The sequence below is a fragment of the Rhinolophus hipposideros genome (genome assembly GCF_964194185.1).
Source record: "Rhinolophus hipposideros genome assembly, chromosome: 26".
NCBI lineage: Eukaryota > Metazoa > Chordata > Mammalia > Chiroptera > Rhinolophidae > Rhinolophus > Rhinolophus hipposideros.
This window is the reverse complement of record NC_138072.1, coordinates 23277689-23293771: the sequence shown is the minus strand read 5'-3', so window position 1 is coordinate 23293771 and position 16083 is coordinate 23277689. Positions and strand designations below refer to the sequence as shown.

Here is a 16083-nt window from a genome sequence, read left to right as displayed (position 1 = left end):
TAACTCTTCTTTGCACACACACTCACTAAGAAAGTGTGTAAAGTGAAGTATCACCAATAAAGAAGACGGACTTACCACATCTACCAAGTACATAGCTGTTTGAAGAAGATAGCATTGAGCTGCCCCCCTCAACAGAATCTGATGGGTGATCATAGTACACTGAAGAACATCCCTGTCAGTGGAAGACAAAATGCATTTCCTCATTCCCAAAGACAATGCTGACCATTCGTGATTCCTGACAAATTGATTTACAGTACCTACAATTTCTAACGCAGAAAGTTACTGCCAGTAGAATTGCAAAGGTATTATTTACCACTAACGCCTCTAAAAGAGCTCAATTTTAATATGAAACAAAGCCCTTTTAAAAATAATGAGACTATAAATGAAGACAGTTTAAATCAAAAAGTTTACATTTTTAAAAATAATTTGTAATCAATATTACTGTTTGATATTTTATCTCTAGTTTCCTACATATCAATATAATAAAAAAAAAACTTAGTGGCCTCATTTTAAAGTGGTCAAAGCCCAATAGCATGTATTATGGCATATATTTAAGTTAATGATTCACATAACAAAATAAGTTCAACTATATGCACAGTAGATTGTTTTATTTACTTTTCTCTTATAAAAATAAGAGCTCAAAAATCTCAGTGCCAATATTAACTAAACACACTGACTGCAGATGAAAGCAGAGGGTCAAACAAAACTGACTGGTGGACAATTATGGCAGATACCCACATGTGAACATGCGCAGTAAATTACCTGAGGGCAAGAAGCCCTTCTAGACCCAGGGCTTTACATCTTGGGACACTGGCCAAAGCCTTAGATAGAAACAAAATGGGAACAGCACACCAATGTCTACTTGTCATCTTCTGAATAAACTGTAACAGGAAACTGCCTGAAAGAAAGTTTCAGCACATGAAAAGACACTCAACATCATCAGACGTTCGGTAGCAAATGCAAATCACAAACCATAATGAGCTGAACTTCACTCACACTAGGATGGCTAGCATCAAAAGGACAGACAGTAACAAGGGTTGGTAAGGAGGTGAGAGGCTGGAACCCTCACACTCTGCTGGTGGGAATGAAGTATGGTGCCGCCAGTGTGCAAATCAGCCTGGTACCTCTGCTACTAGCTAAACATACAGTTACCATGTGATCCAACAAGAGAATCGAAAGCTTATGTTCATACAAAAATGTGTATGTGAATATTCACAGCAGCGTTATACATAATAATTAAAAGTGGAAACAACCCAAAGTGATGAATAGATAAGTAAAATTTGCAATGTCTATACAGTGGAATATTGCACAAAAAGGAATGAAATACCGATACATGCTACAATATAGATGAATCTTCAAAATATTGTGCTCAGTGAAAAAAGCCAGAAATAGAATAAAAGGCCACATATTATATGATTCCATTTATATGAAATGTTTAGAATAGGCAAATCTATCAACAGAAAGTAAATTAGTGTCTGACAGTAGCTGAGGGAAGGGAGAATGAGAAATGATTGCTAATGAGCATGGAATTTCTTCTGGGGATGATGAAAATATTCTGGAATTAGTGGTGATGGTTGCACAACTTTGTGAATATACTAAAAACCACTGAATTGAACATTTTAAAAGGGTGAATTTTATGGTATGGGAATTATAGCTCCATAAAGCTATTGAAAAAAAACAATGTTATTTCAATTTCATTCCTATTTAGTAAGTATGTATTCTTCTGTTGTAGATTCTGATAACCCTGCAGCTATATTAGTTTTAAAAAAGTAAAAGATAAATCTTTTACTGTTAGAAGCCATTCTTCTGTTGGAGATATTAAAGAAAAATAGGGTAAGAAACAGTAATGGTAACTGGCCTTTGGTATTTCAAACAACATTAGATCTTTCTTATGGGCTATTTCTTACCCCGGATCTAATCGCTATAATTTACTTTTCTATTTTGACGTAGAAGAGATGCCGTTCCATCTTGCCTTCTCTGCTCATGTGTGATTTCTTAAGAACCCTCAAGTCATGCTATTAGTGAAATATCTGACTGTTTCCTCAGTCAAAAGATCATCACTGTAGAATGACTTTTAAGAAGTCCTTGGAAGCTCCTGAAAGGGTATCACATGTATTTTACATCTTCCAAAGTACCCAACACAAAACTAGGTACATTTAAGATAGTCACTGGAAATTGTTGACTGAAAAACCTAAGTAAAAGCTGTGAGTGAACATTTACTTGCCCTCTCTTCTGTCGGACTAATTAAGTTCCCACTTCTTGGGGAACACCTCACTCATGACACAAGGAAGAGGTAATAAATAGCCAGGCTTCCATTTCAAATTCATTCAACACGTTTACAATTCATTCAACACTTTTGCAAGTGTCTACTACTATGTACCTGGCACTGGGCCAGTCACCAAGACGCAGTCTCTAGGGGGCGCTGTCCACCACCATCTTGGTCGCACCGTGCTACTGACGTGGGACGTGCGAATGTGGCCAGCAAATTCATCCCCATCCTGTAAACCACCAAGTTCTAGCAAACTAAAGAATGGCTCTGACAGTTATCTTCTCCATTAACTGTTTTTTTAAAGTAATCAAACCAATCAATTTTCTATAAATCTAAAGTTATGATATACAATCTTTTCCCATTCTTTCCTACTTTTGAATAAGTATTACCATTGGTCATTGTTTCACCCAATTTAAAAATTAAATACCAAAGAAAAAATATATACAGTAGCCCCCCCTTATCCATGGGGGAGGTGTTCCAAGACCCCCAGTGGATGCCTGAAATTGCAGATAATACCAAACCCTGTACAGACTGTTTTTTCCTATATACATACCTATAATAGTATATAAATTAAGCACAGTAAGATAGTAACAATAACTAATAATAAAACAATTATAACAATATAGGTATTGTAATGAAAGATGTGAGTGTGGTCTCACACTCTCAAAATATCTTTTGAATTGTTTATTTCTGTAATTTTCCATTTAACATGTTCGAACCACAGTTGACTGCAGGTAACTGAAACCAAAGAAAGCAAAGACGTGGATAAAGGGGGACCACTGTATTTCATACCCAGGGTCACTTTCTAAGTCACAAAACCAGGTGTGTAAAAGGACTAAAAAAGCAGAGTAAGTCCTTCTGCTGCCCAGTAAACAGAATAACTCATTTTCTGCTCTCCTTACCAAAATACCTCATCGGAAGGAAAAATAAATGCCCAATCTGAAGAAGTGGGATATTTGTAGGACACAAGCTCTTATAAAAAGCAAATGTATGTTTCTTCCTTGTCTTCCTAAGTCAATATCTATAAAGGGACAACTTTGTCACAATGGATAGTCTGCTTACGACTTTTTCCTAAACCGGGTTCTTTCTTTTTTTAATCTATTTTACCAATTTTTTGAAATTGAATAGAAACAATTAGAAAAGTCAGCAACTGCAGCACACATTCTAAAATTACTTCCATCTACTCATGTCAATACTGGTAGTAAGTTACATACAAAAGCAAACGTGTGTACTCAGTTACAGGGGACACTTGTATAATTCTGACAATCTGCATATCCTGGAAAAAGGAAACTCTGGATAATACTGAATGCAACAGTCATAGGATGGGGCTCATAACCAATATATTAAGAATAAGTTTTTAAAGTTAATACATTTTTTAAAAAACTCTTTACTGCACATACTTTTTATTTCTTCTGGAAGAAGGGAAATATAAGTAACTAAAAACTTCTGTAATTTCAATCCCAGTGGAGAACCACTTCCTATCAGTTGGCCTGGGGACCTATAGACAAAGAGGGAAAAAAACAATATTTAAAATCTATTTACACATAAGTATACCAAAACTAAATGGATCATGGCCCAAAAGTATTTTAAAAATGAAACAAGACCATTTTCTTTTTCTGAACCTGCTTTTTGTTTTTCAGTAAAATTTTGAGGATCCTTCTGATTACAAAAACATCTTCTAGGAAAATGGACATGAGTAAGGAATGTGCTGTACTAAAATAAGTGTTTCCCCTAAAATAAGACATGGCAGGACCATCAGCAATAATGTGTCTTTTGGAGCAAAAATTAATATAAGACCCAGTCTTTATTATGTTACATTATATTACATATTATATGTTATATTATACCCGGTCTTATTTTAATATAACACATCTTATATTAATTTTTGCTCCAAAAGTCGCATTAGAGCTGATGGTCTGGCTAGGTCTTATTTTCGGGAAAACACGGTAAGTGGGCATGGATTTCCTTCTGATGACACTTTCCTTGACAGAATATATGAATGTTGCTAAATAGTATCATTTTTTAAAGTCTAAAGAGATCATTTTTAATTATATTTTATCATTTCCAATAATTTTAAATCTTTAGGTAAGAAATAAGTAACAGTCATGAAAAGAGATATTAGTAATAAGTTACTTTTGCAAGAGCATTTAACTGTTAACATCTATTAAAGTCACTTTTTTCTGCTATATGCTTCTGCTAGAAGCATGTTATCTGTCAATTGAACACATTGAAGTGCTAGAAAACTGAAGGCATTTCATTGTCAACTTTTTAGAAAGCACCAAGTTGGTTTTACTGCTCTCCAGCTGTCTAATTGCTTCTAAAAACTATTCAACAGTAATGAGTTATTTGAAAACTAAAAATAACTAGCAAGTCAAGCATTTGCTATGCTCTTTCAATATTTACCAAACAGGACTAAATATTAACATGACAGCACAGACTAACTTAAACATTTGAAAGAAATTGACGGTGGGAGGGTTTTTCAATTTAGAGGTACACAAAACAGAAGACTTGCAAGTATAAATTTAGTAAATAAAAATTAGAATGACAATATAATTTCAAAAGCAAGGGAAATTTTTGAAGATATAATTCTGAGTATAGATAATGCTCAAAAAATGAGGATAAGGCACAATACTGACAAACTTCTCACTGTCGACCTTTGCCAAGGGTAAAGGTGGCAAATCATAATGTTATGGATGATGCTGCCACCATCAGATATGGAAGGGGAACGTTAAAATGAACCCTGTGGACTGGAATGGGATGTACTGGTGTGAACTCGTGATTTTTAATATGGCGGATGGACAGACAATGAAATAGATATAGATAGGTAAGTCTGCTCAGCCCAGGAGATAAGAAATAGATGGGTGTATGTACATACACACAGGGAGAGATACAACAATTAAGCAAATGTGGTAAAACATTAACATTCGGAGAATGTGGATGAAAGGTAAACACGAATTCTTTGTATTGTTCTCACCACTTTTCTATAAATCAAAATGAAAGAAAAAAGAAAACAAAGTTTAAAGTGTTGGTTACCCCAAGTCACTACAGTTTCCAAGAGAACTGAGAAAAAGAGTAAGGGGAAGAAAGGAAGCCATGTAAGAGATACTTTCCAAAATGCAAGAATGGAAGGGCTCAAGGTGGGAAAGAAAACAAGAAAACAGGAACTTGATACAACTAATAGAAGAAAGACAAGAATAACAAACCTAGAAGGGACGACATGGGAAGAATAAGCTGAATGTCTATTAGGCAATATATATTATGTACCAAATGCATTAAGTCTGTTTTGTTTACTTTCATTTTTTTATAAACATGTTAAATTTATGTATCAAATACATATTATTGCATTACTGCTAACTAACATCACATTTGTTTACCTGCTATATAGAGAGCTCTCTGAAAGTGCATCCATTAATGGTCCAATAATAAACTAAAAAAAAAAAAAAAAGTATTTGCTGTTAAGTTGCAACTGTAACTTTGAAAAGTCAGCTTTGCCCTTAATTACACATCCTACACAGGCTGCAGGAGAGCTGTTATAGACACTGCTGATTTCTTATGCTGTAGGGTAATTTATGAGTCTTAGAGGGCACTTTAATTCCACCAGAACCACAAAACAAAGCACACAATTTTCCCACCTGATAAAAACTTATAAAACAGAATCCATGTTGGGTCAAGAAGGAAGAAAGGAACCCAAAGACAGGAACACATGGTGGAAATAAAGGTAGTAACAAAGAAAACACATAAAGATACTCAAGAGAAAAATTTAAGTAAGCCCTTTGTTTAGAAGATAAAGGGGGGAAAAATTATATCTTCAAAAATATTAGTAGACATTGGCCAAAAAAGCAAGCTTAGAGGAAATGCAGGAAGGCTAAGAAATGTAGAAAACTGATGCATATCAAAACACTATAGTACATAGTCAGACAATTGGGAAAATTTACTTAGGTTATCTCTAAATGAGAGGTAAATTAGTAATTAACCCAGAGATCATGAGACTCATATTGACACTATAATATAAAACTTAAGACTACTGCTGTAATTCTGAGTCTCTGCTTTGTGTGATTTCTGACAAATGGAAGTATAGATGCTAATCAAATATATATTTTATATATGTAATAATACTATAGCACAAACAGCAATCTCCACTTCAGACAGTAATGTTAATTCATTGACCAGAGCTGTGGAAACAGATGGCTAACGAGCTTCTACACCAGTTTTCATACTCTTGGCTTATGTTGTTTAGAACACTGATACCCAAGAACCACTTTCCACAGCAGAAACGATGTGGGCAGTTTGTGGACACAGCACATTACAGGTCCAAATGTGAGAGCTAAGCTTAGAGAACTAGATTTGTTGTATACAAATCTATACAGTGTTACTTGCTATTATAGAGGCATAGTATATTTTTTTGAAGACCACACATGACGCAACGAATGCCCTTACCTCTCATCTTTGGACAAAGGGAGCAAGGGAAAGAAAGGCCGTCCTTACCTCAGAAAATTCTGGTGAAAATGGAAGAACCTTTGTCTCATAGAGCTCTAAAAAATGAGTAACGCCTTCTTTGGTCAGGATTTTATTTTCACTTTCAAACATTCTTTTATAAATACACAAGTGCCAGGATGGGTGAAAGATCCAGCATGCTGTGGAAAAAACACCGAGGGTTGACGTTTGATCCTCACATTATGTGACTTCATGTAGATTATGCTCATAAGTAAATACGTATGTACACAAACACATTCACTGCATTAGAACACTACAAAAGGGAGTTTGCGTTTAATCACATCCACGGGTGTTTAATTACTGAAAACCCAAAATAACATAAGTGTTCAGTATTCCATATTCAGACAGTTTCATTTAGAAAGACTATAAGCAAATGTTACAGCTGCTATGGTGTACAGAAATTAAATATTACCCCTACATGCAGGCTGGAACTTTAGATTTGTGGTGATTCCAACCAATTCTTCTCTCATGCAGTTGTCATACAGAAATCTGACACTGTCACTCCTCTGCTGAAAACCCTTGAAGGGCTTCTCATAGCTCTTAGAATAAAATCTGCACAACGGTAAACTGACCCTGACACCTACACCAACCTCACCCACCATCCCACACCTACCACACTGTCCTCCTGGTCCCAGCCCCCCCATGAATTGTCTCCCCTCAGGGCTTTTGCACACAGCGCTGGCCCCTCCACTCTGAGCTTCCATGTCACTCCTAAGGCAGGCCTTCCCTGCCTACCTGTCTAATGCACCACCCCACTCACTGCATACTCCATTTCAGCCCCTTGTTTGTTGCCTGCATACAACTTACAATCAAATTTTTTTCGTTCAAAACAGACAAAAATCAAGTGAAATATAGTACATCTGTACCACTCTATCCCAGTGCTTAGCATATACTGGACACTAAGTATCTATTCAGTAAATATCCAACTGAGTGAGGAAATAAATGGAATAAGCACAGAGGGTGCCAAAAAAATGTACATACATGACTTGTATTCATCTTTTGTTAGCGGAATATATTGAGTATTACAATTTTAACACAGTTTTTTTCCTTTCTTAAAATGTGTATATATTTTTGGTACCCGCTGTATGTACCTTAGAGATATTTTTTAAGTCTTTTGACATATCCTTTAATTCTATTAGAAAAAAATTCAGCATTTTTAACACATCACATTCTATAAATAAATCAGTCTATTTGTAATTTATACCAAGATGCTTGTTCAATTCTTTGGAAATGGTCATTTTTCAAAACCTGTCACTGCTATTTGATTTGGTTTGCCAAGAGCTGTGGGCAAAATGTAGTAATAAGAGAATCATTTTAACAGTAAATGCCTAAGTGAAGCCACAACAGGATTCAATTAAATTCTAGCCCCAGGTGGGATGATGGATTCCCATGGTCTGTGAAAAATTCCAGTGTATGAGAAAACAACCATCATAATCAGCTGAATAAAGCTCAATTCCTAAGGGGTCAAGCTATTAAAGTTGTAATTTTCTAGAATAGGCACGCAAACCCATCTACCTAGCTTAAGCCCCATGTGTAAACACGATAATGTAGCATTTTATCATTCATATGAATACAAAACACTGTTAACTTGCGTTTAGCTGTTTCATTGATCTACACTTAATTTCATAAAATAATTTTAGGAAACACCAGCTTCATTTTATTGCTCCTAAAAAGCTCACAGAGTACAGTACTGATTCAGGGTTTAAAAACCATATTTAAAATTATATCTTGGAATTTTCTCTTCTAAGACATCCAAGATACAGAACTGAAACCCAAAAAATGTAACTCAAACAATGAAACAGATTATTAAGAGAATAAGAATGGAAAGCAGTTAAAATATATAATACCAAGAGCTATTATTTAAAATGTAGAATATGCCATCATTAAAACATTACCAAAGAGTCTTAAGGATGTAGGGGCTGTGTGTGTGTGTGTGTGTGTGTGTGTGTATGTGTGTGTGTGTGAGTGTAGTGGAATATTTACAGATGAAATAATACGCTGTCTGCTGCATAGAGAAATGCTTCAAGACCCCGGTGAGCAGGGGCAGCAGGACCTGCATGTGGAAGAAGACACAGGCTGGCCATGAGCCATCTGCTGAAACTGGCTGAGGGGGTTCATCATACAAATTCTTCTGTTTGAAATTTTCCACGATCACAAGTTTAGAAAACTAGCCATACCTCTAAATTATAGAAAACTCTGCAGCCATTTAAAATTATATTCTCAAAGACTATTTAAGGATAGGTAAATGCTTTCGGATATACTAAGTGAGAAGAAAACATTATGAACAATCTATACAGGACAAAGATTCTTATTCTCTCCTTTACCCTTTGACCGTTTTTCCAAATTCTCTATAATGAACAAGTTAGTTATAAAATCAAGGAGCAAAAATTATACTATAAAAAATCAAAATCAAAGTACCATACCATTTTCCTCTGACACTGCATAGTCAAACAGACTGTTCAGCTTTGGTAAAACTGGCTTTATAACATGGATCTGAAAATAAAAGCAAGGAAGACCTATAAAACAAAAATTCACCTTTAAAAACTTAAGGCAGTTTTCACCTTCCGCTCTCCATCCCCAGGTAAAAACTGGGCAAAATGTGTCTGCTGCTTCCAGGTTTTAAACTATAGAAATTCAGGTATGTAAGAGTGAGTGTGACAAAGCTAATGGATATAGTCTAGAATATAGTTACAGTAATGTTACCTTTATACCGTGAATAACATAAATTATGCCAGGTAATCCTCAATCGTCCTGGGAAACAGGGCTGGTCATACCAATGTATTACAGAGGAAAAATACTGAAATATGTTCTCCAGTCACTCAAGCTGTTCAAAGCCACACATGTAGAAGTAGAGCCAGTTCAGAGTTCAATGTTCTTCGTACCTATAATGTGTTGCAGATACTAGAGCCTAATTTGTATGTCTTCAAAATACAGGTAAATCAGAGTTTCTAAATAATTATTGGGGGTCTTATGGATCTACTAAGGAAAACCATACAAGTTTATTTGAATTTAGAAAAGCTTTTTATTCCACATCCTCACATCTAGACAGAGGGTGCCAAAAAAATGTATATACGTTTTAAGAAAGGAAAAAACTATTAAAATTATAATACTCAATATATACCAATAACAAAAAAATGACTGCAAGTCACGTTTGACTTCTGAAATTACAAGAGGTGCTCAGAGTGGTCCCCATCATCATCCAGGCATTTCTGATGATGGCGAACTACTGCTTGAGCAACACTGACCAAAGTGTCCACTTGTATACATTTTTTGGCACCCCCCCCCCCCCCGTAGATATTTAGCACATCTGAGTAATTCTTTACTTCAGTCTACAATGTTTGCTACGCATTTGGACTGACACCTCACAGTGACTCCACAGCTGGCTGGCCCCCGACTGGTCTGCAGCTTACAGACTGGGAACCCCGAGACCACAGTTCTCTAGTTGAGTCCCCAGAACAGCAGCAAGGGCATCTCCTGGAAACTAGTAAATATTCGAATTCTCAGGCGCTCCACCAGGCCCATTGAATCAGAAACTCCGGGGACCAGAGCCAGCAATTTATACTTTAACAAGACACCTGGGGGATTCGAATGAGCATGCAAGTTTGAGAACCACTAATCTTAAGAGATTCCTCTCAACTTAAAAATTCCACGATTCTACAGAAACTGATTCAAATTCAACTGAAAATGATTTTTCAAGTTTCCATTTTCAGGACCAGGTTTGCACAGATATAAGACCTTAAAAAAAAAGAAAGAAAACCTACAAAATTATAGGGCAATTATTTACTTAATAACAATTTACCTCAGAAATGTTTTAAGTGAAGTTTTCCTAAGAGTGTATTTCTTTGGAGATTACTCATAATGTCAGAAAACTAAAACTTTAGAAGTAAATGTCAAGGGAAGATCAAATAAGACTAAATTGTCTGAATGATAATTTAAGACAATTGAAAGTATTCTTTCATTTACTGAGTTTACAATCAATTTTAAATTGCATTAATGCCAGAAAACAAAGTACACTTGTGTTCTTTTATACTATATCCAAATGGTCCTTTTGAGTTGCTTTAATAGAATGTTTGAAAAAAATTAAAACTGGATCTATGTGGGATTTGTTAAAATATGACAACACTTACCTGATTTCCTTCTAGAGTTTCCATAATTAAAATATAGTTCTCCCAAAACTTTAGAAGCTCATCTTTTTTCTTCTCAGACCACCAAAACAGACTTGGGCCTGTTACGATTTTTAAAAGAAAGTTAGTTCCTCCTTTTGCAAATTTCGTGTTTCTTAATAAAAGTACTTCCTAAAGTTATGCCGTGATTACCAAATGCTATCTTCTCAAATTAGGAGGGCGCCCTGTATCAAAGCCTGGACAGGAGGCCTGGATGAATAAGCATCTCAAAAGATTTTGTTTTTAATTAGGATTGCTATTTTGGAGTCCTGAGTATGACAGACAGATTTGAATACATATACTCTACTTTCCTTAAGAACCTCACTGTATCAATAAAGGATTTTTCAAAGGCAAAACCCAAAAGAATGGAGAAAACAGGGGAGCAGACAACAGCAATGAAATTTAGAATCTGAAAAACAGGTAAAAACCAAGCGGACTCAAGAGGAGTGAGTATTAAGGTGGCACAAGGAAAGCCAAGGGAATAACTGACTTACAAAATCGCCCCAAACCTAACTGGAAGTAAAAGCAAGGCTAAACTGAAGAGAATAGGAAAAAGACTGGAATCTATTCTCTGAAGAAGGTAAAACAGTAACTTCTGGATTGAGATGCACTGGACCCAGCTGACATCAGGGCTGAGTGCTGTATCACAATGAGGATCAGGGGCACATGTATGCACCCTGGATGCTAAGACCCCCTTAAGACCCGCCTTAAGGCCCCCTTCTACCTGTCCCACCACCATCGTGGCCCCTCAGGTCCCGGAATGCAGAAGATCTCCATGGACTCTGGCCAGCCCAAGAGGAAAGACCTGAAAATACTTACATCAGAGATTACCAGTGCAATGGCTTGGCCTGGTCACCTGACAATGAGTTCACAGACAACAAGCACCTCTCTAGAGCTTTAAACCTGATTTTTGGTTCCTTATTCTTAAATATAAACAGGCATCTAAGGCTCACCAGGCCTCTGGGGAAACCTCTACATTAAAGATCAGGGCCAATACAAACAAACAAAAGAAAATTTAGAGAAAACAATTACGCAGAAAAAAGAAAACCTAAAAAAGAAAAAAATTTCACTAATATTAATAGCTTAAAGGGAGACAGAAGATACAGTGCAGTTACAATATAAGAACCGGATACTAGTAAAAAGGGGACATTGCAAGAACAAAAAAGATCACATGAGAATAAAACTTCGATAGCAAAAACAAGATATTCGAAGAAAGGACCCAAGATAAAGTTGAAGAAATTACTCAGTAAGTAGAGCAAAAAGAAAAATCATAGGAGAAAAAAGATGCTCTAATGACCAGTCCAGGAGGTCCAATATCCAAACAGAGCTCGGAATGAAAAAGGGAAGAAATCAAGGTAATTCAAGAAAAGTTTCCAGAACTGAAGAACATGATTTTCCAACTGAGTAGATCCAGTAAGTGCCTGGCACAGGAACTTTCAGGATGCTGGGGACACAGACCCTCCAAACTGCCATGAAGAAACAGATCACATATGAATAAACACATTTCAGAAAAATAAACACAGTTCAGAATGTTTTCAGATTTCTCAACAGCAACATTGGAAGCTCTAACTTCTAAGACAAGATCGATGCCTTTAAAATTTTGGATGGAAATGCTTTCCAAGCTAGAATTCTACCCTCAATCAAATGTGAGGTCAAAATAAAGACATCTAGACTTCGTCTCGGCTTCCACTTAGGATGTAAAAAGCCGTAGAGAACATTACTGCCATACTAACAAAGAGAAAAAGCTACAGAATCTACAAAATCCTAAACTTTTGAGAGCTAAAGTCACAATGCACACAGGTGACCTGAATTGCAATGGGCAGAAAGCTTCTCCAAGAACAGGCAGGACACACAAAGTGTTCTACCGCTGGCAGAGCACAGAACGTGGCAGCCACCAAAACAGCGATTCAAAAATGAAATTTTGACAAGTTTTTAGAGGCCAGGTGTGGGCTAGTTTGACAGCTTAGAAACCCAAGGGAGGCCACACCCCTCACCAGCTCTTCTCCTCAGACTTCGCCAGGCACTTAGGCAGCCCCAGGGTAGGGCAGAAGGTGCAGGCATGTAGGGAAAATGCATACACGGAAACAAGTGAGGAAACCAAAGCAGCTATGAACTCAGGAAATAAGAGCTCCAACACAGGACTCAGGGAAAAGGAATCATCCCCAGGATGATGGTGAACACAGGCCTAAGGATGTCAGCTATGCACCAGACTGAGCACAAAAGAGGGCTCTAGGAGAGTTTTCAGGAAAATTTAAAATATAGCTGATGATCTGACTTTGTACAGGAAAGATCGAAACAGACAGACTAGCAAAGAATTGGGGGCTGAATCAGTGGAAAGTGATAGGAGAGAACCAAATTTTAAAATGACATAATTCTAGGAAAAAACTTGTGGGTAGGAAAGATAATCAGTTTACTGCATAGATCACCTGTGAACAGTATTTTCATAATCACAGTTTTGTAAAGGCTGACCTCACATTTAATGGAAATTATAACAATGGACTTTTACAATATAACTAGATTATTTCCAGACACGGGTAAATACCAAAATAATCAGCTAAAAGAGGGGATTGCTCTCTAAAATGGAGGAAATGGAAGTGGCTGCAAGGCTGGAAAGACTATTGCTCATCTTTAAAACACTGCAGAATGACTAAAATGTGTTTAACTTTGGTAATTTAAAAAACGTTTTCTAGTGAAAATTCTCATTGGGTGGTCACCATTTGTGGACTATTAAAATATTTACTATCTAATGTTTTAAAATTCTATGAAAATCTAATCTGCTCACTTCGGCCAGACAAAAATTCTTTACCAGTAATAATACAGTTAAAAAAGAAATTTTCTATTGAGACAATTTTGAATCAATCTATTTTGGACTCTGATGGCTCAAAAATGGATTTAAGTTGACTGAAGTGTATTTTCACACGTTCAGTGAACAAACCAATCAAGAATAAAACACCAAAGGCCTTACTACTTCATCTATTCTTGTTCTGTAATCGAATACTAGGAAGCACAGCTCAGCATGCAAATAAATAAATGCGACTCATTCTATTAAACCAATGGCAAAAATAATCTCCAAAGACTGACTTAAGGATCATGTCTAACAAATACTTGGTAAATCCTGCTAAGAGGATTGCCAAGGGAATTGATGGTTTGTGAAACGCTGCGTGGGCCGTCATGTTCCTAAAGTACTCCACTCTGCTCTGGGTCAGGAAAGTTGGGAAACGGATCCTGCCCTCGGCTGCAGTGATTTGTGTCACCAGGGAGCACCCTCTGAGGGTCCCAGGTCTTCGGGCACTAGGGGGACCACGGGGAACCACCCAATTCCGCGGGATGGAGGAGACCACCCCAGCGCTGGTCTGTGGACTCGGGCAGCCCCCCTTCCAAGAAGCCACGCGGGGCTGGGCCGGGGGCGGAGGCGGGTACCGTTTCCTTCCCCGGGGCCGCAGGTGCAGTGGGCGCCCCGCTCCGCAGACACCTCCACGGCCCGCTGCAGCAGGTAGCGCGCGCGCTTGCGCGTCAGCGCGTCCTCGGCGCGTCCCAGCCCCGCCTGCACCGTCCGCCAGAACCGCGAGCAGCCGCGCGCGTCCGGGCCCGAGTCGGGCGCCAAGGGCTCCGGCAGCAGGCGCTCTGCCAAGGCGCTCAGCACCTGCAGCCTCAGGCCCACGCGCTCCGGCCCCGAGGGCGCCACCAGCCCGCCCCACACGGCCCGCAGCACGGCCGCGCCGCCCTGGCCCAGCACCGGGAGCAGCCGCCCGGCCGCCAGCGCCGCTGCCTCCCCGTCCCCCGCCAGCGCCAGGAGGAGCGCGGCCTGCGCCACGCGCTCCAGCAGCGGCCCGTCCTCGCGGGATCGCAGGCAAGGCCCGACGGCCGCCAGCACCTCCACGGCTGCCTCGGCGCCCCCCTCGAGGCCCGGCGCGGGGCCCGCGGCCAGGAGGTCGCGCAGCGCCTCCTCCGCCAGCGCGGCCGCCAGGGGCGGCGGGCCCCCCGCCAGGCGCGCGCAGGAGCGCAGGGCCGCGCCCGCCGCCCTCAGCACGCGCGCGCGGGCCTGCGGGGCGTCAGTGGCCGGGGCTCCTGCCGGGCGCGCGCGCAGGCCACGCAGCAGCGGCACCAGGTAGCCGGCTGCCACCTCGCGCGCCGCCTCCGCGAGCGCGTCCCCGCCGCCCCGCACCCCTTCGTCCTCCAGCCGCTGCAGGAGGAAGCGCAGCGTCTCCACACGCTCTGCGGACGCCTCCCCGCGGCACACAGTCCGGAGCAGGGCCCGGGGGTCCCGGCTCTGCGCGAGCAGCGCTTCCGCGAGCACCCCCTCCATTTGTCGCGCGCGTCGCTGAGCCCCGGCGCCCAGAGAAGGCGGCGGCGTGCGCGTGCACGTGCGGCCCGAGCTAGTGCGTGCTCGTGCTCGTGCGTGGCTGGGCCGGTCTCGCGCCCGGAGTGAAGGAGCCGCGCCAGGCCCTGGTCCTGCCTGTGCTCTGCAGACGCGCAGCACTAGCGCCGCCTGGAATTTGATCCAGCTCAACGCGTCTCTTACTATTTAGTAAGACGTCAGTGTAGTATCTACCCCAGGTCCATGGATTCCTAGTTGGAGATTGTCCTGCCCGAGGGTTCTAAAGCAACCAATGTGCCTGTGAGCCACAGGTACACATAAAAGGTGTCAGTCACCTAGAAGCTTATTTTCGAAAAGGTGCAGGCTGTCACCACCCACAAAGAGAGTGACATGGCGGGGTCTGAAATGGGTTCTGGACATCTGTATCAAAATAAATAACGAAAGCACAAGAATGATTTGGAGGCCCTGAAAAATACTAACGCTATGTGCAGGGACACGAGTGGAAACGATGCCCACGCCAGCACATACAGTCAGTCCAACGCCCAAGCCAACTCTAGCATGCAGCTCTTTCCATGCAATGCTTGTGCTCCCACTTCAATCCCCAAAATTGTCCATGTGTCAATATTTTCTGTACTTCTGAGAGTATCTACTGCTAAATACAGAAATAGAAAACCTCACGTTAGCTTGCACAGAAGTGGTTTGGTTCCTGACTCAATCCCAGGCAAACTGAGTCAGTGACGTGGGTTTTCTTTGCCTTCTAACCATAAAGTTCTCCCCTTAGTCCAACAAGAAGACACACTCCCACCTTCAAAGAGGTTGCCATGTCTTCAACAGAATGC

General features: G+C 40.0%; 1 protein-coding gene across 5 annotated transcripts in view; it reads right to left on the bottom strand.

The window, feature by feature from the left end:
- The window catches only part of TARBP1 (tRNA guanosine 2 -O-methyltransferase TARBP1), a gene marked incomplete at its 5' end in the record, with an annotated part of 66619 nt that extends 51387 nt beyond the window's left edge, over positions 1-15232 (bottom strand). For all 5 annotated transcript variants that reach the window (XR_013992672.1, XR_013992673.1, XR_013992674.1 and 2 more), the window contains 8 exons: positions 76-172; positions 763-898; positions 3670-3767; positions 5644-5696; positions 6755-6903; positions 9187-9256; positions 10891-10988; positions 14347-15232. Coding sequence is in view for 2 of the 5 variants with exons in the window: in XM_081039400.1 (XP_080895526.1) it covers positions 76-172; positions 763-898; positions 3670-3767; positions 5644-5696; positions 6755-6903; positions 9187-9256; positions 10891-10988; positions 14347-15232 (1587 nt within the window). The remainder of the gene's footprint in view (positions 1-75; positions 173-762; positions 899-3669; positions 3768-5643; positions 5697-6754; positions 6904-9186; positions 9257-10890; positions 10989-14346) is intronic.
- Positions 15233-16083: the final 851 nt, after the last annotated feature.